Source organism: Engystomops pustulosus, unplaced genomic scaffold (assembly GCF_040894005.1).
Source record: "Engystomops pustulosus unplaced genomic scaffold, aEngPut4.maternal MAT_SCAFFOLD_59, whole genome shotgun sequence".
NCBI lineage: Eukaryota > Metazoa > Chordata > Amphibia > Anura > Leptodactylidae > Engystomops > Engystomops pustulosus.
The window spans coordinates 487370-513070 of NW_027284967.1; the positions used below are offsets into that span (position 1 = coordinate 487370).

General features: G+C 50.6%; 1 protein-coding gene across 1 annotated transcript in view; it reads left to right on the top strand.

Annotated features, from left to right (window-relative positions):
• Positions 1 to 4930: 4930 nt before the first annotated feature.
• LOC140106886 (inter-alpha-trypsin inhibitor-like) overlaps positions 4931 to 25701 on the top strand; it is a 104437-nt gene continuing 83666 nt past the window's right edge. The window contains exons 1-2 of the mRNA XM_072131510.1: positions 4931 to 5159; positions 20613 to 20804. Coding sequence (XP_071987611.1) covers positions 5102 to 5159; positions 20613 to 20804 — 250 coding nt within the window. The 5' untranslated portion in view covers positions 4931 to 5101. The remainder of the gene's footprint in view (positions 5160 to 20612; positions 20805 to 25701) is intronic.

Here is a 25701-nt window from a genome sequence, read left to right on the forward strand (position 1 = left end):
CTAACTGTGTCAGTGTTTGCCCTTTTGGACATTTACTCATGGAGACACATGGAAGATGAGCGGTTACCAATCAGAGTTCCCTGAGTCTCCATGTATTGAGAACGTTCGAGGGAAATTGTAAAAGAGGGCAGAAATTACACCTGTTACATTGTGACAATGTATAATACATATAAACAACAACACCGTGATACATATACATTGATTAAGAACATCTGTAATATTTTGGGAGAAAAACAAAGAAACCTGTGGAGGAAATTAAATTATAATATGTTAATGTTACAAGGACATGATACCTAAAATATATAGGATGTAAAAGAGTAACCAATAGAAAGTATAGTATTGGGAACTGGTGCGTCAGATTCTCCTCTTATGTTAAGATGTAAATATGGGAATTAATAATGATAAAGGAAGTCCTTTTTAAAATTCATACCTTTCGGGTACCGAGTATCTAAGCTCAGTATCCAGAAGGCCTCGCGGCTGCGTGTAATTTAATTTCCTCCACAGTCTACGTATGTAATGTATCCATATACACGTGTATATCAATCTACAGTTAACTTCATTGCCCCCGTTCATAGTTTTTGTTTTTATCTTATCCTTGACTATTTTATACATGGGGAGAATAACCAAAGTGTGGGTTTTTTTGTCTTTTTTTCTCTAGATTGTCACCATTGGAGCTCCCGGATGACCGCGGCAACTCTTCGCTCCGAAAAAATAAACATATATTTAATTTGGGTTTTTCAAACAATTTTACCCGAGTAAAGATACATTTCTTTTATCGAGCTCATTTACCTGTTAGTTTTCAACAAATCCAGTTATTCTCAGATCCTGTATCTATATCCACAGAACGCAGCTTTGCTTTCCAATTACTAGTTCACGTGACTATACCACGCGATTACGTGTTGCCCTGGAAACCAGAAGCACCGATCAAAAGGTTTCTTTGTTTTTCTCCCAAAATATTACAGATGTTCTTAATCACTGTATATGTATCACGGTGTTGTTGTTTATATGTATTATATATTGTCACAATGTAACAGGTGTAATTTCTGTCTTTGCCCTCTTTTACCATTTCCATCGAATGTTCTCAATACACAGAGACTCAGGGAACTCTGATTGGTAACCGCTCATCTTCCATGTGTCTCCATGAGCAAATGTTCAAACACTGACACAGTTAGTTATTCCATGACCAGCGGCTCGTCTGCTTGAAACGCGTAGGAACAATGGATCAACACCGTGGATGAATGAAAATTTTACGCAATAAAAGTCTGAAAATTCCCTGTAGTATACAGCCACCAGCCCCTGTAGTATATAGCCACCAGCCCCCTGTAGTATACAGCCACCAGCCCCCTGTGGTATATAGCCACCAGCCCCCTGTGGTATATAGCCACCAGACCCCTGTAGTATACAGCCAGCCAGTCCCCTGTAGTATACAGCCAGCCAGTCCCCTGTAGTATACAGCCAGCTAGTCCCCTGTAGTGTACAGCCGCCAGCCCCCTGTAGTATATAGCCGCCAGTCTCCTGTAGAATATAGCCACCAGACCCCTGTAGTATGCAGCCGCCAGTCCCCTGTAGAAAATGGCCACAAAATAATAAACTTCATACTTACCTCACCTTCCCTTCCAAGCTCTTTTTCGCTCTTCGGGCAGCTGGCGGCCACTGAAGACACAGCTGCCATCGCTGGGGGAGATCGGCGATGCACTGTTTTGGCGGCAGCATGTAGTGATTGGACGCCGACAGCGTGACGTCATCCTTGCCACCGGCATCCCATCACAACCTGCTGCCACCAAAACAGAGCATCGGCGATCTTAGAACCCTGACATCCTAGACCCCTATGTGCAATGTGGGCTGTGTATCACTCAGAGACAGTCAGCGACTCACAGACGCTGACTGTTGGAAACTGGTGGGGGCCCCTTAAAAAGTGAAAGTGGTGGGGGCCCCGGGGCTCGAGCCCCAGGAGCCCCTCCTTTAATACGGCCCTGTGGGGTTGTATGAAGTTTTGCACCTTCCTTGGAGCTAAGAGATGTGATATATGAGGCCCTCGTTCTAGGACAACCACCGGCGCACTTATTCGCAGCTCGTCACATCCGCTTTATAACTTTTCCCTCATGCAGAAGGATCTCTGGTCTCGGAGGCTGAGCAGCTCCTGACGTGTATTGGAAATCTCCCACTGAGTAGAGGAGGAGACGCTCTTCTTATTGAGAGACTCTAAGTAACAAGTGAGATGCGAGAGCTTCCCGTGATACAGGCGAGAGATGGAAGGGGCTCGAGTCTGTGACAATAGTATCAAACATTGATCCCCCTCCTCTACACATAAAGCGTCATTTACAAGGTTTTCATTGAGACGACAAGTGAATGACCTGCGGGGGAAGGGAGCCCTGAGAGGGTAAGAAGCCCTGGGGCGCGGACCACACAATCCACCCTATAGAAGCTTTGGTGGCCAGTTCCAGGAGTGGATGACAAATGCGGCCACATGACTTATGGGCTGCAGAATAAAAGGAATTATCTCTCACTATTATTCTCCAGGAATCCACCAAGAGCCGGTCTGCAGTTCTTTCCTGAATCTAGGGAGCACTTCTTCGTAGTCTACGCGCTGCTGCCGAGGAGAGGGGTGACTTACCGGAGGAGGTGTCCGCAGTCCCAGGCCCTACTGAAGTCCCCGGATAAGATGATCTGGGAAGAACCAGCAAGGGAATCCAGGGCCCCCAGGATCTCGAATGCAGAGGTCACCTGTCCACAGTCAGGGAAGTGCAGCCGGGTATATATTTAGCTGCATAAGAGATTTTGGCAAATAAATATCCATCAGGATCAATATCTGATTCTACTACCACTGGGAGGAGGAGTAATGAAACCCATGGAGACCCCCATGGAACGGCCATCGGACCTGGTGGAGCAATATCGATCCCTAAAGGGGGAGTTTTGTTCCGCTCCAAGAGGGTCTCCTGTAGCATAATCACCTTGGCCGGGCTCTTATGGAGAGAGCGGAGTATCTGACCACGTATCCTGGAGATATATAATCCCTTCACATTGAATGTACATATCGTCAGCCATTACCTTTATAGTTATAGAAGAGGACAATTACCCTTGGTGATAGACCTAGTGCCAAGTTAAGAAGGGGTTGGGAAGGGGGAAACAAGGCAAGCCAGGCATAATGGGGGTCATTTACTAAGGGCCCGATTCGCGTGTTCCCAACGTGTTACCCAAATATTTCCGATTTTCCATGTATTGCCCCGGGATTTTGGCACACGCAATCGGATTGTGGTGCATTGGCGCTGGCATGCACGCAACGGAAATCGGGGGGAGTGGCCGAACGAAAACCCGACAGATTCGGAAAAACCGTCGCATTTTTAAAAAAAAAGTGTTGCGGAGCTTGCACTTACCTTCACCAGGAATAGGCCGGTGAACTTGAGTGTGTTCCGATGCTCTTCAGCGCAGCAGCACCACCTGGTGTACGTCGGAGGAATTGCCTTAATGGGGCAGATTTACTTACCCGGTCCATTCGCGATCCAGCGGAGCGTTCTCTGCGGTGGATTCGGGTCTGGCCAGGATTCATTAAGGCAGTTCCTCCGATGTCCACCCGGTGGCGCTGCTGCGCTGAAGAGCATCGGAACGCACTCAAGTTCACCGGCCTATTCCTAATGAAGGTAAGTGCAAGCTCCACGACACTTTTTGGTTTTTAAATACGGCGGTTTTTCCGAATCCGTTGGGTTTTCGTTTGGCCACGCCCCCGATTTCCGTCGCATGCATGCCAGCGCCGATGCGCCAAAATATGATCGCGTGCACCAAAATCCCGGGGCAATTCAGGGTAAATCGGCACAAATTGGAAATATTCGGGTAACACGCCGGGAAAATGCGAATCGGGCCCTTAGTAAATGACCACCACTGAATTCCGGCCGGACCCGAATCCACCACAGAGAACACACCGCTGGATCGCAAATGGACCGGGTAAGTAAATCTGCCCCAGTGAGTAAAGAGTCATACATCACACATGTCATTATTGCATATGTCTGATAAATGAGAGTCTAGTAAACCACAGTATCAGACGGGGGACATAGAAACATGAGGCGGATGTCCCTCAGAGGCAATAGTTGGAGAAACCTGTGACTATCTTCAGTGGGGCGAGGCTTGTGCAAACGCTAATCCATGAGAAAGATAGCGACCACTACTGTGAGAGCTTAGTGTGGCCCCAGGAGAGTTCAAGGTGGACGATGTCTTCTTGGATGGTGCCCATTGTCCTCGATGGGGAAGATCCAGAAGCTGAGGTCAATCCGGAATAGAAACCATGGGTAGCTCCAGTGTGCGGGGAGACTTGGGTAAGTCCCAGAATGCTACGGTCCTTGCCTTGGTGTCTCGCAATACAATCTCGCAAGTTCCAAGAGGTAACCCCAGCGGTATTGGACGCAGTGTCCTCCAGAGCTGTGAGGTACAGCGGGTCAGGCAGAAATGGAATATCTTTGTCCAGGTAAGGGGCATGTCCTTTAGTTCTTCTCGCTGTGCTGCAAAAGGACTCAACCAAGTCAAAGTAAGATGGAGCCGCTGTCACCCGTGTGACTCCCGCCAGAGGCTCTTCCTGTTTCCCATGTGGTGGATAATTTAGGGGTAACTGGAGCTCAGCCGCGGCACATCCTCACTCCTCCATGACAAGCGGCACCCCCCCTACTATAATCAATATTTCTGTGCTGAGACCCCAAAGAATTTGTGTAAATCCCAGAATGTATAAAATCAAATAACAGAGATTATAATAATATTCAAGATGAAACGATTATAGTAGATTATAACAAATAACAGAATATACAGAGACAGACAATGATATGGTAATAATATAACACATGACGGCTCAGGCTCCGCCCTTTTGTCGCCTCTCTTTTCGGGCTCTGCTGATATCGGTTTTCCTCCGTGTTATCTCTGTGCTTGGAATTGGCCTCATAAATCTTCCTGGATTGGCTTCTGCCTCGCTATCAGGAAGGACGACATTATCTGCTCGACATACAAGATCCAAAGATCATTTGTTTCCCAGCGAGCTCCCGGACTCGTTCTTCCTCCCACCTGCAGAAGCTGAGAGCTGTTATTGGGACGTTGTGGACCCCATTACCGTCCTCTACAGACTATGGGCTCCGTGTGGATATTCCTGGGGCTGCTGTTGGTTGGTGTCACCAGAGCACAAGGTAAGTGCCCCCCCCCCCTCATTAACCTTCTACTCTCTAGATGTCTTCACCCTTCCTATGGGGCTGCTCCACTTTGCTCCCATAATCCTGCTGTGCTCCCACGGATGGGGGTTGTAGGACTTCCCTGTCCCCGGGTGCCCCCGTTACCCTGTGGAACCTGGTGGTGATCATCACGTTGAGTTGTTGGATGTTGATGGTATCAGGATCTTATCATCCGTGACTCATCCAGTATCTGGGAGGGGGTCGGAGACGACTCATTGGCCTGGACTTGGGACTTGTCAATAAATTCCAATCAGCGAAGAACACGTCCGGTTCTCATCTAATGACACGTGACAATCGCTCGCTGACGCCATATTGGATGAGTCAGTCTGAATAGAGAAGCCTCATCATCCTGTGCCTGAGCCGTCGGAGCTTCCCAACCACAAGCACTGATATGGAGCTGTCCCCTGAGCTCATCCGTTCTTCTCATTCACTCACAGCTGCACGAGCCCCAAGCTAACCCTCCCCCTGACAACTGCCCAAAGCAGGTCCAATCTCCCCAGCACCAGCACCACTGTGACAACCACGATCACTATTTTCCTACTGGGTTACAGTAACATGACGTCTGCTCATCCGTCACATGATCTGGGACAAGGAAAGTGTTTATATTCCATAATTCGCCTCTAATCCCTACGCCAGTATTCACAGTGTAACACCCCCCAAACTGTAATAGACGATCCCCCCGAATGTGGTCCCAGGGCCCCAACTGAAAGTACAACGAAACATTACACCGAGACAGCAGCCAAACCTTACTACATGGACACAACACAGGAAAGGGATTCAGCAGCCAAACCTTACTACATGGACACAACACAGGAAAGGGATTCAGCAGCCAAACCTTACTACATGGACACAACACAGGAGAGGGATTCAGCAGCCAAACCTTACTACATGGACACAACACAGGAAAGGGATTCAGCAGCCAAACCTTACTACATGGACACAACACAGGAAAGGGATTCAGCAGCCAAACCTTACTACATGGACACAACACAGGAGAGGGATTCAGCAGCCAAACCTTACTACATGGACACAACATAGGAGAGGGATTCAGCAGCCAAACCTTACTACATGGACACAACACAGGAAAGGGATTCAGCAGCCAAACCTTACTACATGGACACAACACAGGAGAGGGATTCAGCAGCCAAACCTTACTACATGGACACAACATAGGAGAGGGATTCAGCAGCCAAACCTTACTACATGGACACAACACAGAAAAGGGATTCAGCAGCCAAACCTTACTACATGGACACAACACAGGAAAGGGATTCAGCAGCCAAACCTTACTACATGGACACAACACAGGAAAGGGATTCAGCAGCCAAACCTTACTACATGGACACAACACAGGAAAGGGATTCAGCAGCCAAACCTTACTACATGGACACAACACAGGAAAGGGATTCAGCAGCCAAACCTTACTACATGGATACAACACAGGAGAGGGATTCAGCAGCCAAACCTTACTACATGGACACAACATAGGAGGGGGATTCAGCAGCCAAACCTTACTACATGGACACAACACAGGAAAGGGATTCAGCAGCCAAACCTTACTACATGGACACAACACAGGAAAGGGATTCAGCAGCCAAACCTTACTACATGGATACAACACAGGAAAGGGATTCAGCAGCCAAACCTTACTACATGGACACAACACAGGAAAGGGATTCAGCAGCCAAACCTTACTACATGGACACAACACAGGAAAGGGATTCAGCAGCCAAACCTTACTACATGGACACAACATAGGAGGGGGATTCAGCAGCCAAACCTTACTACATGGACACAACACAGGAAAGGGATTCAGCAGCCAAACCTTACTACATGGACACAACACAGGAAAGGGATTCAGCAGCCAAACCTTACTACATGGATACAACACAGGAAAGGGATTCAGCAGCCAAACCTTACTACATGGACACAACACAGGACAGGGATTCAGCAGCCAAACCTTACTACATGGACACAACACAGGAAAGGGATTCAGCAGCCAAACCTTACTACATGGATACAACACAGGAAAGGGATTCAGCAGCCAAACCTTACTACATGGACACAACACAGGAAAGGGATTCAGCAGCCAAACCTTACTACATGGACACAACACAGGAAAGGGATTCAGCAGCCAAACCTTACTACATGGACACAACACAGGAAAGGGATTCAGCAGCCAAACCTTACTACATGGACACAACACAGGAGGGGGATTCAGCAGCCAAACCTTACTACATGGACACAACACAGGAAAGGGATTCAGCAGCCAAACCTTACTACATGGACACAACACAGGAAAGGGATTCAGCAGCCAAACCTTACTACATGGATACAACACAGCAAAGGGATTCAGCAGCCAAACCTTACTACATGGATACAACACAGGAAAGGGATTCAGCAGCCAAACCTTACTACATGGAGATGACACAGGAAAGGGATTCAGCAGCCAAACCTTACTACATGGACACAACACAGGAAAGGGATTCAGCAGCCAAACCTTACTACATGGACACAACATAGGAGGGGGATTCAGCAGCCAAACCTTACTACATGGACACAACATAGGAGGGGGATTCAGCAGCCAAACCTTACTACATGGACACAACACAGGAAAGGGATTCAGCAGCCAAACCTTACTACATGGATACAACACAGGAGAGGGATTCAGCAGCCAAACCTTACTACATGGACACAACACAGGAAAGGGATTCAGCAGCCAAACCTTACTACATGGACACAACACAGGAGGGGGATTCAGCAGCCAAACCTTACTACATGGACACAACACAGGAAAGGGATTCAGCAGCCAAACCTTACTACATGGACACAACACAGGAAAGGGATTCAGCAGTCAAACCTTACTACATGGACACAACACAGGAAAGGGATTCAGCAGCCAAACCTTACTACATGGAGATGACACAGGAAAGGGATTCAGCAGCCAAACCTTACTACATGGACACAACACAGGAGAGGGATTCAGCAGCCAAACCTTACTACATGGACACAACCCATCTCTTTAGGCAAGCCTATCACACTCGCTAACTGCATGAAATGTCACCTCTCCCTTTACTAATCCATCCTATGTACTATCCTATCTGTTATCGGGCAAACAGCAGATATATACCAAACTCCAGGCTTCTCTGCAGTCTTTTTCACCTAGGACCCTGTAAATAAGATGGCGGCTGATGGCTGGTTCAAGCCGCAACATCGTTGTTTAGTAAATTATTTATTAAATTATTTTATATTGTTCCCTTATAAAGAATGGCTGGACCATTATACAACCTCTTGTGTCACCCCCTCATCCTCATAGTCTGTAAGCTCTTGTGAGCAGGGCCCTCACTCCTATTGTTCCATATGACTGTTTGTTCTTTGTAGTGTAATATAGTTGTATATGTCCCCTATGATTTGTAAAGCGCTACGTAATTTGATGGCGCTATATAAATAAAGATTATTATTATTATTATTATTAACACAGGAAAGGGATTCAGCAGCCAAACCTTACTACATGTACACAACACAGGAAAGGGATTCAGCAGCCAAACCTTACTACATGGACACAACACAGGAGAGGGATTCAGCAGCCAAACCTTACTACATGGACACAACACAGGAAAGGGATTCAGCAGCCAAACCTTACTACATGGACACAACACAGGAAAGGGATTCAGCAGCCAAACCTTACTACATGGACACAACACAGGAAAGGGATTCAGCAGCCAAACCTTACTACATGGACACAACACAGGAAAGGGATTCAGCAGCCAAACCTTACTACATGGACACAACACAGGAAACGGATTCAGCAGCCAAACCTTACTACATGGACACAACACAGGAAAGGGATTCAGCAGCCAAACCTTACTACATGGACACAACACAGGAAAGGGATTCAGCAGCCAAACCTTACTACATGGACACAACACAGGAAAGGGATTCAGCAGCCAAACCTTACTACATGGACACAACACAGGAAAGGGATTCAGCAGCCAAACCTTACTACATGGATACAACACAGGAGAGGGATTCAGCAGCCAAACCTTACTACATGGACACAACATAGGAGGGGGATTCAGCAGCCAAACCTTACTACATGGACACAACACAGGAAAGGGATTCAGCAGCCAAACCTTACTACATGGATACAACACAGGAAAGGGATTCAGCAGCCAAACCTTACTACATGGACACAACACAGGAAAGGGATTCAGCAGCCAAACCTTACTACATGGACACAACACAGGAAAGGGATTCAGCAGCCAAACCTTACTACATGGACACAACATAGGAGGGGGATTCAGCAGCCAAACCTTACTACATGGACACAACACAGGAAAGGGATTCAGCAGCCAAACCTTACTACATGGACACAACACAGGAAAGGGATTCAGCAGCCAAACCTTACTACATGGATACAACACAGGAAAGGGATTCAGCAGCCAAACCTTACTACATGGACACAACACAGGACAGGGATTCAGCAGCCAAACCTTACTACATGGACACAACACAGGAAAGGGATTCAGCAGCCAAACCTTACTACATGGATACAACACAGGAAAGGGATTCAGCAGCCAAACCTTACTACATGGACACAACACAGGAAAGGGATTCAGCAGCCAAACCTTACTACATGGACACAACACAGGAAAGGGATTCAGCAGCCAAACCTTACTACATGGACACAACACAGGAAAGGGATTCAGCAGCCAAACCTTACTACATGGACACAACACAGGAAAGGGATTCAGCAGCCAAACCTTACTACATGGACACAACACAGGAAAGGGATTCAGCAGCCAAACCTTACTACATGGATACAACACAGGAAAGGGATTCAGCAGCCAAACCTTACTACATGGACACGACACAGGAGAGGGATTCAGCAGCCAAACCTTACTACATGGACACAACACAGGAGAGGGATTCAGCAGCCAAACCTTACTACATGGACACAACACAGGAAAGGGATTCAGCAGCCAAACCTTACTACATGGACACAACACAGGAAAGGGATTCAGCAGCCAAACCTTACTACATGGACACAACACAGGAAAGGGATTCAGCAGCCAAACCTTACTACATGGACACAACACAGGAAAGGGATTCAGCAGCCAAACCTTACTACATGGACACAACACAGGAGAGGGATTCAGCAGCCAAACCTTACTACATGGACACAACATAGGAGAGGGATTCAGCAGCCAAACCTTACTACATGGACACAACACAGGAAAGGGATTCAGCAGCCAAACCTTACTACATGGACACAACACAGGAGAGGGATTCAGCAGCCAAACCTTACTACATGGACACAACATAGGAGAGGGATTCAGCAGCCAAACCTTACTACATGGACACAACACAGGAGAGGGATTCAGCAGCCAAACCTTACTACATGGACACAACACAGGAAAGGGATTCAGCAGCCAAACCTTACTACATGGACACAACACAGGAAAGGGATTCAGCAGCCAAACCTTACTACATGGACACAACACAGGAAAGGGATTCAGCAGCCAAACCTTACTACATGGATACAACACAGGAAAGGGATTCAGCAGCCAAACCTTACTACATGGACACAACACAGGAAAGGGATTCAGCAGCCAAACCTTACTACATGGACACAACACAGGAAAGGGATTCAGCAGCCAAACCTTACTACATGGACACAACACAGGAAAGGGATTCAGCAGCCAAACCTTACTACATGGACACAACATAGGAAAGAGATTCAGCAGCCAAACCTTACTACATGGACACAACATAGGAAAGAGATTCAGCAGCCAAACCTTACTACATGGACACAACATAGGAAAGGGATTCAGCAGCCAAACCTTACTACATGGACACAACACAGGACAGGGATTCAGCAGCCAAACCTTACTACATGGACACAACACAGGAGGGGGATTCAGCAGCCAAACCTTACTACATGGACACAACACGGGAAAGGGATTCAGCAGCCAAACCTTACTACATGGACACAACATAGGAAAGGGATTCAGCAGCCAAACCTTACTACATGGACACAACACAGGAAAGGGATTCAGCAGCCAAACCTTACTACATGGACACAACACAGGAAAGAGATTCAGCAGCCAAACCTTACTACATGGACACAACACAGGAAAGGGATTCAGCAGCCAAACCTTACTACATGGATACAACACAGGAAAGGGATTCAGCAGCCAAACCTTACTACATGGACACAACACAGGAAAGGGATTCAGCAGCCAAACCTTACTACATGGACACAACACAGGAAAGGGATTCAGCAGCCAAACCTTACTACATGGACACAACATGGGAAAGGGATTCAGCAGCCAAACCTTACTACATGGACACAACATAGGAGGGGGATTCAGCAGCCAAACCTTACTACATGGACACGACACAGGAGAGGGATTCAGCAGCCAAACCTTACTACATGGACACAACACAGGAGAGGGATTCAGCAGCCAAACCTTACTACATGGACACAACACAGGAAAGGGATTCAGCAGCCAAACCTTACTACATGGACACAACACAGGAAAGGGATTCAGCAGCCAAACCTTACTACATGGACACAACACAGGAGAGGGATTCAGCAGCCAAACCTTACTACATGGACACAACACAGGAAAGGGATTCAGCAGCCAAACCTTACTACATGGATACAACACAGGAAAGGGATTCAGCAGCCAAACCTTACTACATGGACACAACACAGGAGAGGGATTCAGCAGCCAAACCTTACTACATGGACACAACACAGGAAAGGGATTCAGCAGCCAAACCTTACTACATGGACACAACACAGGAAAGGGATTCAGCAGCCAAACCTTACTACATGGACACAACACAGGAAAGGGATTCAGCAGCCAAACCTTACTACATGGACACAACACAGGACAGGGATTCAGCAGCCAAACCTTACTACATGGACACAACACAGGAAAGGGATTCAGCAGCCAAACCTTACTACATGGACACAACACAGGAAAGGGATTCAGCAGCCAAACCTTACTACATGGATACAACACAGGACAGGGATTCAGCAGCCAAACCTTACTACATGGACACAACACAGGACAGGGATTCAGCAGCCAAACCTTACTACATGGACACAACACAGGACAGGGATTCAGCAGCCAAACCTTACTACATGGACACAACATAGGAAAGGGATTCAGCAGCCAAACCTTACTACATGGACACAACACAGGACAGGGATTCAGCAGCCAAACCTTACTACATGGACACAACACAGGAAAGGGATTCAGCAGCCAAACCTTACTACATGGACACAACACAGGAAAGGGATTCAGCAGCCAAACCTTACTACATGGACACAACACAGGAAAGGGATTCAGCAGCCAAACCTTACTACATGGACACAACACAGGAAAGGGATTCAGCAGCCAAACCTTACTACATGGACACAACACAGGAAAGGGATTCAGCAGCCAAACCTTACTACATGGACACAACACAGGACAGGGATTCAGCAGCACAAACATTTTATAAAGTTCTTAACTCAAACGTAATACGTTTCTGCTCCCGGAGAGGTGAGGATTCTGCCCCCACACAGTGAAGGTGCCCCTATAATAGCCAATAATGTTACATTGACCCTACAGCAGCTAATATGATTACATTGCCTCAACAGTAGCCAAAGGCCCCCCCCACTAGCTTAGTCACAGTGCCTCTAAACCAAGCAAAGTCCCAGTTCCCTTCACCCTAGCCATGCCCCAGTGCCCCCAGCTTAGAAAATCCCAGTGCCCTTCACAGAAGACAAGTTCCATTTCCCCCCACTGAAGCCAATATAATACCAAGGGCCCAACAATATCCAATATAGCAACAGTGCCCCAGAGTAGCAAATATAGTAACAGTGCCCCAGAGTAGCAAATATAGTAACAGTGCCCCAGAGTAGCAAATATAGTAACAGTGCCCCACAGTAGCCAATATATTAACAGTGGCCCCACAGCAGCCAATATAGTAACAGTGGCGCCACAGCAGCCAATATAGTAACAGTGCCCCAGAGTAGCAAATATAGTAACAGTGGCCCAACAGCAGCCAATATAGTAACAGTGGCCCCACAGTAGCCAATATAGTAACAGTGGCCCCACAGCAGCCAATATAGTAACAGTGGCGCCACAGCAGCCAATATAGTAACAGTGGCCCCACAGCTGCCAATATAGTAACAGTGCCCCAGAGTAGCAAATATAGTAACAGTGGCCTCACAGCAGCCAATATATTAACAGTGGCCCCACAGCAGCCAATATAGTAACAGTGCCCCACAGTAGCCAATATAGTAACAGTGCCCTCACAGTAGCCAATATAGTAACAGTGCCCTCACAGTAGCCAATATAGTAACAGTGCCCTCACAGTAGCCAATATAGTAACAGTGCCCTCACAGTAGCCAATATAGTAACAGTGCCCTCACAGTAGCCAATATAGTAACAGTGCCCTCACAGTAGCCAATATAGTAACAGTGCCCTCACAGTAGCCAATATAGTAACAGTGCCCTCACAGTAGCCAATATAGTAACAGTGCCCTCACAGTAGCCAATATAGTAACAGTGCCCTCACAGTAGCCAATATAGTAACAGTGCCCTCACAGTAGCCAATATAGTAACAGTGCGCCCACAGTAGCCAATATAGTAACAGTGCGCCCACAGTAGCCAATATAGTAACAGTGCGCCCACAGCAGCCAATATAGTAACAGTGCGCCCACAGTAGCCAATATAGTAACAGTGCGCCCACAGTAGCCAATATAGTAACAGTGCGCCCACAGCAGCCAATATAGTAACAGTGCGCCCACAGCAGCCAATATAGTAACAGTGCGCCCACAGTAGCCAATATAGTAACAGTGCGCCCACAGCAGCCAATATAGTAACAGTGCGCCCACAGCAGCCAATATAGTAACAGTGCGCCCACAGCAGCCAATATAGTAACAGTGCCCCACAGTAGCCAATATAGTAACAGTGCCCCACAGTAGCCAATATATAGTAACAGTGCGCCCACAGTAGCCAATATAGTAACAGTGGCCCCACAGCAGCCAATATAGTAACAGTGGCCCCACAGCAGCCAATATAGTAACAGTGGCCCCACAGCAGCCAATATAGTAACAGTGCCCCCACAGCAGCCAATATAGTAACAGTGCCCCACAGTAGCCAATATAGTAACAGTGCCCCACATTAGCCAATATAGCAACAGTGCGCCCACAGTAGCCAATATAGTAACAGTGGCCCCACAGCAGCCAATATAGTAACAGTACACCCACAGTAACCAATATTGTAACAGTGCTCCCACAGTAACCAATATTGTAACAGTGCACCCACAGTAATCAATATACAAACAGTGCCCTCAATAGTAGCCAAGTTCCAATGCCCCCTTCCACTATTCAAGTCCCAGTGTCCCCCACAGTAGCCAATATAATATCAAGGGCCCCACAATATCCAATATAGTAACAGTGCACCCACAATAGCCAATATAGTAACAGTGCACCCACAGTAGCCAATATAACAACTGTGCCTCCTCAGTAGATAATATAGTCATAGGAGCCCAAACAGAAGCCAATAGTCCCAGTATCCCTCACAGAAATCTCCCAGTGTCCTCCATAGTAACAAAATATCCTTCCTGAGATCTCCCGACTGATCAGTGCGATCCGGCCCAGAGCGCAGCTTCCTCATGGTCTGATCCCACCCTTATATAATAGTGGGAGGGATGGAAAGCTGTGACTCCAGGACCCGGGGGTTCTCTGTTCTGGCCGGGCCTGAAACTGGCGTCTCAGTATTTCCCCCTGATGGTGGCAATGTGCCGCAAAAAATATATATCCTGTATCTACTTTACTTTCAGACCCCACTTAGCGATCACTTTCATTTATCTACACTCTCCCCACTTATAATGCCCCCCTTTTGGTAAACCTACCCCTGTCATATTGTGGCTCCTCTCCTCCTCCTTCACATTGTGGCTCCTCCTCTTCACATTGTGGCTCCTCTCCTCCTCCTTCACATTGTGGCTCCTCCTCTTCACATTGTGGCTCCTCCTCTTCACATTGTGGCTCCTCTCCTCCCCCTCCTCACATTGTGGCTCCTCTCCTCCCCCTCCTCACATTGTGGCTCCTCTCCTCCCCCTCCTCACATTGTGGCTCCTCTCCTCCCCCTCCTCACATTGTGGCTCCTCTCCTCCCCCTCCTCACATTGTGGCTCCTCTCCTCCCCCTCCTCACATTGTGGCTCCTCTCCTCCCCCTCCTCACATTGTGGCTCCTCTCCTCCCCCTCCTCACATTGTGGCTCCTCTCCTCCCCCTCCTCACATTGTGGCTCCTCTCCTCCCCCTCCTCACATTGTGGCTCCTCTCCTCCCCCTCCTCACATTGTGGCTCCTCTCCTCCCCCTCCTCACATTGTGGCTCCTCTCCTCCCCCTCCTCACATTGTGGCTCCTCTCCTCCCCCTCCTCACATTGTGGCTCCTCTCCTCCCCCTCCTCACATTGTGGCTCCTCTCCTCCCCCTCCTCACATTGTGGCTCCTCTCCTCCCCCTCCTCACATTGTGGCTCCTCTCCTCCCCCTCCTCACATTGTGGCTCCTCTCCTCCCCCTCCTCACATTGTGGCTCCTCTCCTCCCCCTCCTCACATTGTGGCTCCTCTCCTCCCCCTCCTCACATTGTGGCTCCTCTCCTCCCCCTCCTCACATTGTGGCTCCTCTCCTCCCCCTCCTCACATTGTGGCTCCTCTCCTCCCCCTCCTCACATTGTGGCTCCTCTCCTCCCCCTCCTCACATTGTGGCTCCTCTCCTCCCCCTCCTCACATTGTGGCTCCTCTCCTCCCCCTCCTCACATTGTGGCTCCTCTCCTCCCCCTCCTCACATTGTGGCTCCTCTCCTCCCCCTCCTCACATTGTGGCTCCTCTCCTCCCCCTCCTCACATTGTGGCTCCTCTCCTCCCCCTCCTCACATTGTGGCTCCTCTCCTCCTCCTCCTCACATTGTGGCTCCTCTCCTCATCTTCACATGGTGGCTCCTCTCCTCCCCTGGTGGCAGGACACGTGTGTGGGCGCTCTGGATGATGAGCACGGTCGCGGCCTGAGCCGCAATCCAGGCCGATTAACCCTCTACCTTAAAGGGCCGCGGTCGCTCTGGCTCCTCCTCCAGGGGGCGGAACATAGGGAGTAGCCTGGATTTCCCGCCAGTGAGGATTTTGGCATAGGGCACGCTGTGGTCACGGTGCTTGGTATGAGGACCGTAGGGTCCTACAGCCTGGCAGCTCTCCAGCAGGTGGTGTGTGCAAGAAATATGGAGGGAGAGGCTGATGTACTGGTTCTCCCTGGGGCGACCCCTGAGTGTCTGTAAGATAAGTCCCTGGGTGATGGATGGGGAGCCCGTGATGATGACAGCCGTATCCAGGGATCAGGTGGAGGCAACGTTGTGCAAAATAACTCACAGTTCTTGGTTCACCAACAGCAGGCAACGGGCCAGAACAGTCAAACAGCAGATTCAGATTCTGGTACTGGAGCGGTCATGGAGACGGTCCACGGGACAAGTACCAGCCTGGTAGTAGGTGCAGCCTGGGATAATGGAGGAGATGCTCTGGATTAGAGTCTCCTGGGATTGGGTTCTGCGTCAGTACTGAAGGTGCACTGTCTGTCTCTTCAGGTCTCACTCTCTGCTGTGTGGAAAGACCTAGGCCCTAAGACCATGTGCTCCCCCTGGTCAGGTGGTAGCTCCTCTCCAATCACACTCCAGCGTACAATACAGCCACATCATTGGATAACATCTTACACATACTTAACTATTGCCTTTCCAGGCAGAGGCTCCAGCTGTAAATACATAATCTCTCAGTGCCAGACACTTACTGGAGTGTTCATGACTCCCTCCGACCTGGAGAGGGCGCTATTCACAACTACCAGCTGCCTATACGTTGGCAGGGGTTCTGCAGAAGGTATCGCTCTGTGTGCCAGACTACAATAATAGTATTAGCTATGCGTCTAGACACTTGGATTGATACTTAATGTGGCCTCCTCTAGCTGCATCTACATGACCTCTACTATATGTTGTCCTCATTGTGACCTCATATATTTGAACTTAATAATGTGATGACCTCCTCTCTCTCTACTCCTCTATATTTGACTTTTTCTATAAGACCTCCTCCACGTGACCCCTTCTCTTTGACCTCCTCCACGTGACCCCTTCTCTTTGACCTCCTCCACGTGACCCCTTCTCTTTGACCTCCTCCACGTGACCCCTTCTCTTTGACCTCCTCCACGTGACCCCTTCTCTTTGACCTCCTCCACGTGACCCCTTCTCTTTGACCTCCTCCACGTGACCCCTTCTCTTTGACCTCCTCCACGTGACCCCTTCTCTTTGACCTCCTCCACGTGACCCCTTCTCTTTGACCTCCTCCACGTGACCCCTTCTCTTTGACCTCCTCCACGTGACCCCTTCTCTTTGACCTCCTCCACGTGACCCCTTCTCTTTGACCTCCTCCACGTGACCCCTTCTCTTTGACCTCCTCCACGTGACCCCTTCTCTTTGACCTCCTCCACGTGACCCCTTCTCTTTGACCTCCTCCACGTGACCCCTTCTCTTTGACCTCCTCCACGTGACCCCTTCTCTTTGACCTCCTCCACGTGACCCCTTCTCTTTGACCTCCTCCACGTGACCCCTTCTCTTTGACCTCCTCCACGTGACCCCTTCTCTTTGACCTCCTCCACGTGACCCCTTCTCTTTGACCTCCTCCACGTGACCCCTTCTCTTTGACCTCCTCCACGTGACCCCTTCTCTTTGACCTCCTCCACGTGACCCCTTCTCTTTGACCTCCTCCACGTGACCCCTTCTCTTTGACCTCCTCCACGTGACCCCTTCTCTTTGACCTCCTCCACGTGACCCCTTCTCTTTGACCTCCTCCACGTGACCCCTTCTCTTTGACCTCCTCCACGTGACCCCTTCTCTTTGACCTCCTCCACGTGACCCCTTCTCTTTGACCTCCTCCACGTGACCCCTTCTCTTTGACCTCCTCCACGTGACCCCTTCTCTTTGACCTCCTCCACGTGACCCCTTCTCTTTGACCTCCTCCACGTGACCCCTTCTCTTTGACCTCCTCCACGTGACCCCTTCTCTTTGACCTCCTCCACGTGACCCCTTCTCTTTGACCTCCTCCACGTGACCCCTTCTCTTTGACCTCCTCCACGTGACCCCTTCTCTTTGACCTCCTCCACGTGACCCCTTCTCTTTGACCTCCTCCACGTGACCCCTTCTCTTTGACCTCCTCCACGTGACCCCTTCTCTTTGACCTCCTCCACGTGACCCCTTCTCTTTGACCTCCTCCACGTGACCCCTTCTCTTTGACCTCCTCCACGTGACCCCTTCTCTTTGACCTCCTCCACGTGACCCCTTCTCTTTGACCTCCTCCACGTGACCCCTTCTCTTTGACCTCCTCCACGTGACCCCTTCTCTTTGACCTCCTCCACGTGACCCCTTCTCTTTGACCTCCTCCACGTGACCCCTTCTCTTTGACCTCCTCCACGTGACCCCTTCTCTTTGACCTCCTCCACGTGACCCCTTCTCTTTGACCTCCTCCACGTGACCCCTTCTCTTTGACCTCCTCCACGTGACCCCTTCTCTTTGACCTCCTCCACGTGACCCCTTCTCTTTGACCTCCTCCACGTGACCCCTTCTCTTTGACCTCCTCCACGTGACCCCTTCTCTTTGACCTCCTCCACGTGACCCCTTCTCTTTGACCTCCTCCACGTGACCCCTTCTCTTTGACCTCCTCCACGTGACCCCTTCTCTTTGACCTCCTCCACGTGACCCCTTCTCTTTGACCTCCTCCACGTGACCCCTTCTCTTTGACCTCCTCCACGTGACCCCTTCTCTTTGACCTCCTCCACGTGACCCCTTCTCTTTGACCTCCTCCACGTGACCCCTTCTCTTTGACCTCCTCCACGTGACCCCTTCTCTTTGACCTCCTCCACGTGACCCCTTCTCTTTGACCTCCTCCACGTGACCCCTTCTCTTTGACCTCCTCCACGTGACCCCTTCTCTTTGACCTCCTCCACGTGACCCCTTCTCTTTGACCTCCTCCACGTGACCCCTTCTCTTTGACCTCCTCCACGTGACCCCTTCTCTTTGACCTCCTCCACGTGACCCCTTCTCTTTGACCTCCTCCACGTGACCCCTTCTCTTTGACCTCCTCCACGTGACCCCTTCTCTTTGACCTCCTCCACGTGACCCCTTCTCTTTGACCTCCTCCACGTGACCCCTTCTCTTTGACCTCCTCCACGTGACCCCTTCTCTTTGACCTCCTCCACGTGACCCCTTCTCTTTGACCTCCTCCACGTGACCCCTTCTCTTTGACCTCCTCCACGTGACCCCTTCTCTTTGACCTCCTCCACGTGACCCCTTCTCTTTGACCTCCTCCACGTGACCCCTTCTCTTTGACCTCCTCCACGTGACCCCTTCTCTTTGACCTCCTCCACGTGACCCCTTCTCTTTGACCTCCTCCACGTGACCCCTTCTCTTTGACCTCCTCCACGTGACCCCTTCTCTTTGACCTCCTCCACGTGACCCCTTCTCTTTGACCTCCTCCACGTGACCCCTTCTCTTTGACCTCCTCCACGTGACCCCTTCTCTTTGACCTCCTCCACGTGACCCCTTCTCTTTGACCTCCTCCACGTGACCCCTTCTCTTTGACCTCCTCCACGTGACCCCTTCTCTTTGACCTCCTCCACGTGACCCCTTCTCTTTGACCTCCTCCACGTGACCCCTTCTCTTTGACCTCCTCCACGTGACCCCTTCTCTTTGACCTCCTCCACGTGACCCCTTCTCTTTGACCTCCTCCACGTGACCCCTTCTCTTTGACCTCCTCCACGTGACCCCTTCTCTTTGACCTCCTCCACGTGACCCCTTCTCTTTGACCTCCTCCACGTGACCCCTTCTCTTTGACCTCCTCCACGTGACCCCTTCTCTTTGACCTCCTCCACGTGACCCCTTCTCTTTGACCTCCTCCACGTGACCCCTTCTCTTTGACCTCCTCCACGTGACCCCTTCTCTTTGACCTCCTCCACGTGACCCCTTCTCTTTGACCTCCTCCACGTGACCCCTTCTCTTTGACCTCCTCCACGTGACCCCTTCTCTTTGACCTCCTCCACGTGACCCCTTCTCTTTGACCTCCTCCACGTGACCCCTTCTCTTTGACCTCCTCCACGTGACCTCTTTTCTTTGACCTCCTCTACGTGACCTCTTCTCTTTGACCTCTTCTACGTGACCTCTTCTACGTGACCTCTTCTCTTTGACTTCCTCTAAATGACCTCTTCTCTGAGTGTCTTGCGCCACGTGACTCCTTCTCTATATCAACCTCTTTGTGACCTCCTCTCTATGACCTCCTTAGATTTGGGGTAACCTTCCATTCTTTCCCTTCTTCCAGAGAGCCGATGTGTGGGTGCAGTACCAGAAGACCCCAGCGGGACAGCGATGAGGTGGACATACGACTCATCTCACGACATGTGCAAAGTTATCCGACAGAAAGACTCGACATTCGACATCAACATTTTCAGCAGTGAGCAGGATTGCCTAAAGACCTGCTCTGCCGCCTACATGAGCCTGTACCCCGATGGAGGTGAGGAAACCCGGCAACCGCCCCTGTACCTACCTAGTCATGCAGTGTTACCTCCCGGGCTGCAGGAGGAGCGAGGACATGTGCACAGGACTCAGCACATCCTCCTGCGGTCCCCCTGCCTGTATATCCCGTGTGAGAGGTGGTCACAGCCCCGCCCCCTGCCTGTATATCCCGTGTGAGAGGTGGTCACAGCCCCGCCCCCTGCCTGTATATCCCGTGTGAGAGGTGGTCACAGCCCCGCCCCCTGCCTGTATATCCCGTGTGAGAGGTGGTCACAGCCCCGCCCCCTGCCTGTATATCCCGTGTGAGAGGTGGTCACAGCCCCGCCCCCTGCCTGTATATCCCGTGTGTGAGGGGGTCACAGCCCCGCCCCCTCGCCTGTATATCCCGTGTGAGAGGTGGTCACAGCCCCGCCCCCTCGCCTGTATATCCCGTGTGAGAGGTGGTCACAGCCCCGTCCCCTCGCCTGTATATCCCGTGTGAGAGGTGGTCACAGCCCCGCCCCCTGCCTGTATATCCCGTGTGAGAGGTGGTCACAGCCCCGCCCCCTCGCCTGTATTACCTGTGTGAGAGGTAGTCACAGCCCTGCCCCCTGCCTGTGCATCCTGTGTGAGAGACAACAATCCACAAGGCCGGCCCGCTGGACAATATTACTCAGATAAGTCTCATCCAGTCTCATATCTCAGCCGATCACCAGAGCCGTCACCTGCTGGCGGCCTTTGCGCGCGCTGGAGCCCTCTGCTGGCGGCCTTATCATCTACCGGTGGCTGTACACTGGCACTAGCGACCTCTGTTGGGTCTGTGACCTCCATATCATCCTCCTGGGCTACAGACCGCTGGGAGGCCACTTGAGGTCTATTACACGTAGTCTCAGGCTCTATTACTGGGGTCACTGGTAATACTGAGGTCACTGGTAATACTGAGGTCACTGCAGTCTCTGCTCTCTCCACAGCCACTGGGGTCAGGTGTGAACAGGTGTGTACCGGAGCAGTCATTAACACTATACTCTCTGGAGCAGACACAGTCACTCCTTCACACTGGGCCTGAACAGAACACACTGGATCTTCAGGTGCCATTGATTTTGTTTTCACCTTTAACCCTTTGATAGTCTCTGAGCCCCTCACTGGGCGGCCCTGTGATACAATATCATACACAGGGTTATAGTCATTGCTCCTCCCACTGGGCGGCCCTGTGATACAATATCATACACAGGGTTATAGTCATTGCTCCTCCCCCTGGACCCCTGTGATACAATATCATACACAGGGTTATAGTCATTGCTCCTCCCCCTGGACCCCTGTGATACAATATCATACACAGGGTTATAGTCATTGCTCCTCCCCCTGGACCCCTGTGATACAATATCATACACAGGGTTATAGTCATTGCTCCTCCCCCTGGACCCCTGTGATACAATATCATACACAGGGTTATAGTCATTGCTCCTCCCCCTGGACCCCTGTGATACAATATCATACACAGGGTTATAGTCATTGCTCCTCCCCCTGGACCCCTGTGATACAATATCATACACAGGGTTATAGTCATTGCTCCTCCCCCTGGACCCCTGTGATACAATATCATACACAGGGTTATAGTCATTGCTCCTCCCCCTGGACCCCTGTGATACAATATCATACACAGGGTTATAGTCATTGCTCCTCCCCCTGGACCCCTGTGATACAATATCATACACAGGGTTATAGTCATTGCTCCTCCCCCTGGACCCCTGTGATACAATATCATACACAGGGTTATAGTCATTGCTCCTCCCCCTGGACCCCTGTGATACAATATCATACACAGTGTTATAGTCATTGCTCCTCCCCCTGGACCCCTGTGATACAATATCATACACAGTGTTATAGTCATTGCTCCTCCCCCTGGACCCCTGTGATACAATATCATACACAGTGTTATAGTCATTGCTCCTCCCCCTGGACCCCTGTGATACAATATCATACACAGTGTTATAGTCATTGCTCCTCCCCCTGGACCCCTGTGATACAATATCATACACAGTGTTATAGTCATTGCTCCTCCCCCTGGACCCCTGTGATACAATATCATACACAGTGTTATAGTCATTGCTCCTCCCCCTGGACCCCTGTGATACAATATCATACACAGTGTTATAGTCATTGCTCCTCCCCCTGGACCCCTGTGATACAATATCATACACAGTGTTATAGTCATTGCTCCTCCCCCTGGACCCCTGTGATACAATATCATACACAGTGTTATAGTCATTGCTCCTCCCCCTGGACCCCTGTGATACAATATCATACACAGTGTTATAGTCATTGCTCCTCCCCCTGGACCCCTGTGATACAATATCATACACAGTGTTATAGTCATTGCTCCTCCCCCTGGACCCCTGTGATACAATATCATACACAGTGTTATAGTCATTGCTCCTCCCCCTGGACCCCTGTGATACAATATCATACACAGTGTTATAGTCATTGCTCCTCCCCCTGGACCCCGTGATACAATATCATACACAGTGTTATAGTCATTGCTCCTCCCCCTGGACCCCTGTGATACAATATCATACACAGTGTTATAGTCATTGCTCCTCCCCCTGGACCCCTGTGATACAATATCATACACAGTGTTATAGTCATTGCTCCTCCCCCTGGACCCCGTGATACAATATCATACACAGTGTTATAGTCATTGCTCCTCCCCCTGGACCCCTGTGATACAATATCATACACAGTGTAATAGTCATTGCTCCTCCCCCTGGACCCCTGTGATACAATATCATACACAGTGTTATAGTCATTGCTCCTCCCCCTGGACCCCTGTGATACAATATCATACACAGTGTTATAGTCATTGCAGTGGCTGATCACATCCTTCCTTTTGGACACCTGTAGCCGGGTTTCCCTCCTTGTGTTCGGGGGCCAGTTCTGTACTTTATGGGGGGCTCCCATCTCCTTCATATGTCTCTCTCTCATGACACTCAGATCTCGGATACAGTTATCCAGCCGCTCGCACTTCATTAATTTCATTTTACAATCTGCTTCAGTTTTTATTTCAGCGCGTAATCTGGAAATCTCCATCTCCTTCTTATAAATCACTTTATCACAGACTGGAGTACTCACAGCTGCAGCCGCCGTCACATTGTCTTCTCCAGAATCTTCACCAGCAGCAGGGTGTAGGCCCAACTCCAAGCCAGGGACTCTCCTAGATGACCCAGCCCAGCTCCCCTCCCCGCCTCCTGGGTCTGAGGCCATGACTCCTCCCCACAGGGAGCTCAGCAACACACAACCTCCACCACTGCCTGTATATCCTGTGTGAGAGGTAATCACAGCCCCGCCCCCTGCCTGTATATCCTGTGTGAAAGGTGGTCACAGCCCCGCCCCCTGCCTGTATATCCTGTGTGAGAGGTAGTCACAGCCACGCCCCCTGCCTGTATATCCTGTGTGAGAGGTGGTCACAGCCCCGCCCCCTGCCTGTATATCCTGTGTGAGAGGTAGTCACAGCCACGCCCCCTGCCTGTATATCCCATGTGGGAGGTAGTCACAGCCCCACCCCCTGCCTGTATATCCTGTGTGAGAAGTAGTCACAGCCCCGCCCCCTGCCTGTATATCCTGTGTGAGAGATAGTCACAGGCCCGTCCCCTTCCTGTATATCCTGTGTGAGAGGTAGTCACAGCCCCGCCCCCTCCCTGTATATCCTGTGTGAGAGGTGGTCACAGCCCCGCCCCCTGCCTGTATATCCTGTGTGAGAGATAGTCACAGCCCCGTCCCCTTCCTGTATATCCGGTGTGAGAGGTAGTCACAGCCACGCCCCCTGCCTGTATATCCTGTGTGAGAGGTAGTCACAGACCCTCCCCCTGCCTGTATATCCTGTGTGAGAGGTGGTCACAGTCACGTCCCCTGCCTGTATATCCTGTGTGAGAGGTAGTCACAGCCCCGCCCCCTAACTTTATATCTGGTGTGAGAGGTGGTCACAGCCCCGCCCCCTACCTGTATATCCTATGTGGGAGGTAGTCACAGCCCCGCCCCCTCCCTGTATATCCTGTGTGAGAGGTAGTCACAGCCCCGCCCCCTCCCTGTATATCCTGTGTGAGAGGTAGTCACAGCCCCGCCTCCTCCCTGTATATCCTGTGTGAGAGGTAGTCACAGCCCCGCCCCCTCCATGTATATCCTGTGGGAGAGGTGGTCACAGCCCCGCCCCCTGCCTGTATATCCTGTGTGAGAGGTGGTCACAGCCCCTCCCCCTGCCTGTATATCCTGTGTGAGAGGTGGTCACAGCCCCGCCCCCTGCCTATATATCCTGTGTGAGAGGTGGTCACAGCCACGCCCCCTGCCTGTATATCCGGTGTGAGAGATAGTCACAGCCCCGTCCCCTTCCTGTATATCCGGTGTGAGAGGTAGTCACAGCCCCGCCCCCTGCCTGTATATCCTGTGTGAGAGGTAGTCACAGCCCCGCCCCCTGCCTGTATATCCTGTGTTAGAGGTAGTCACAGCCCCGCCCCCTGCCTGTATATCCTGTGTGAGAGGTGGTCACAGCCCGCCCCCTCGCCTGTATATCCTGTGTGAGAGGTAGTCACAGCCCCGCCCCCTGCCTGTATATCCTGTGTGAGAGGTTGTCACAGCCCGCCCCCTCGCCTGTATATCCTGTGTGAGAGGTAGTCACAGCCCTGCCCCCTAACTTTATATCCTATGTGGGAGGTAGTCACAGCCCCGCCCCCTGCCTGTATATCCTATGTGGGAGGTAGTCACAGCCCCGCCCCCTCCCTGTATATCCTGTGTGAGAGGTAGTCACAGCCCCGCCCCCCCTGTATATCCTGTGGGAGAGGTTCTCACAGCCCCGCCCCCTCCCTGTATATCCTGTGTGAGAGGTAGTCACAGCCCCGCCCCCTCCCTGTATATCCTGTGTGAGA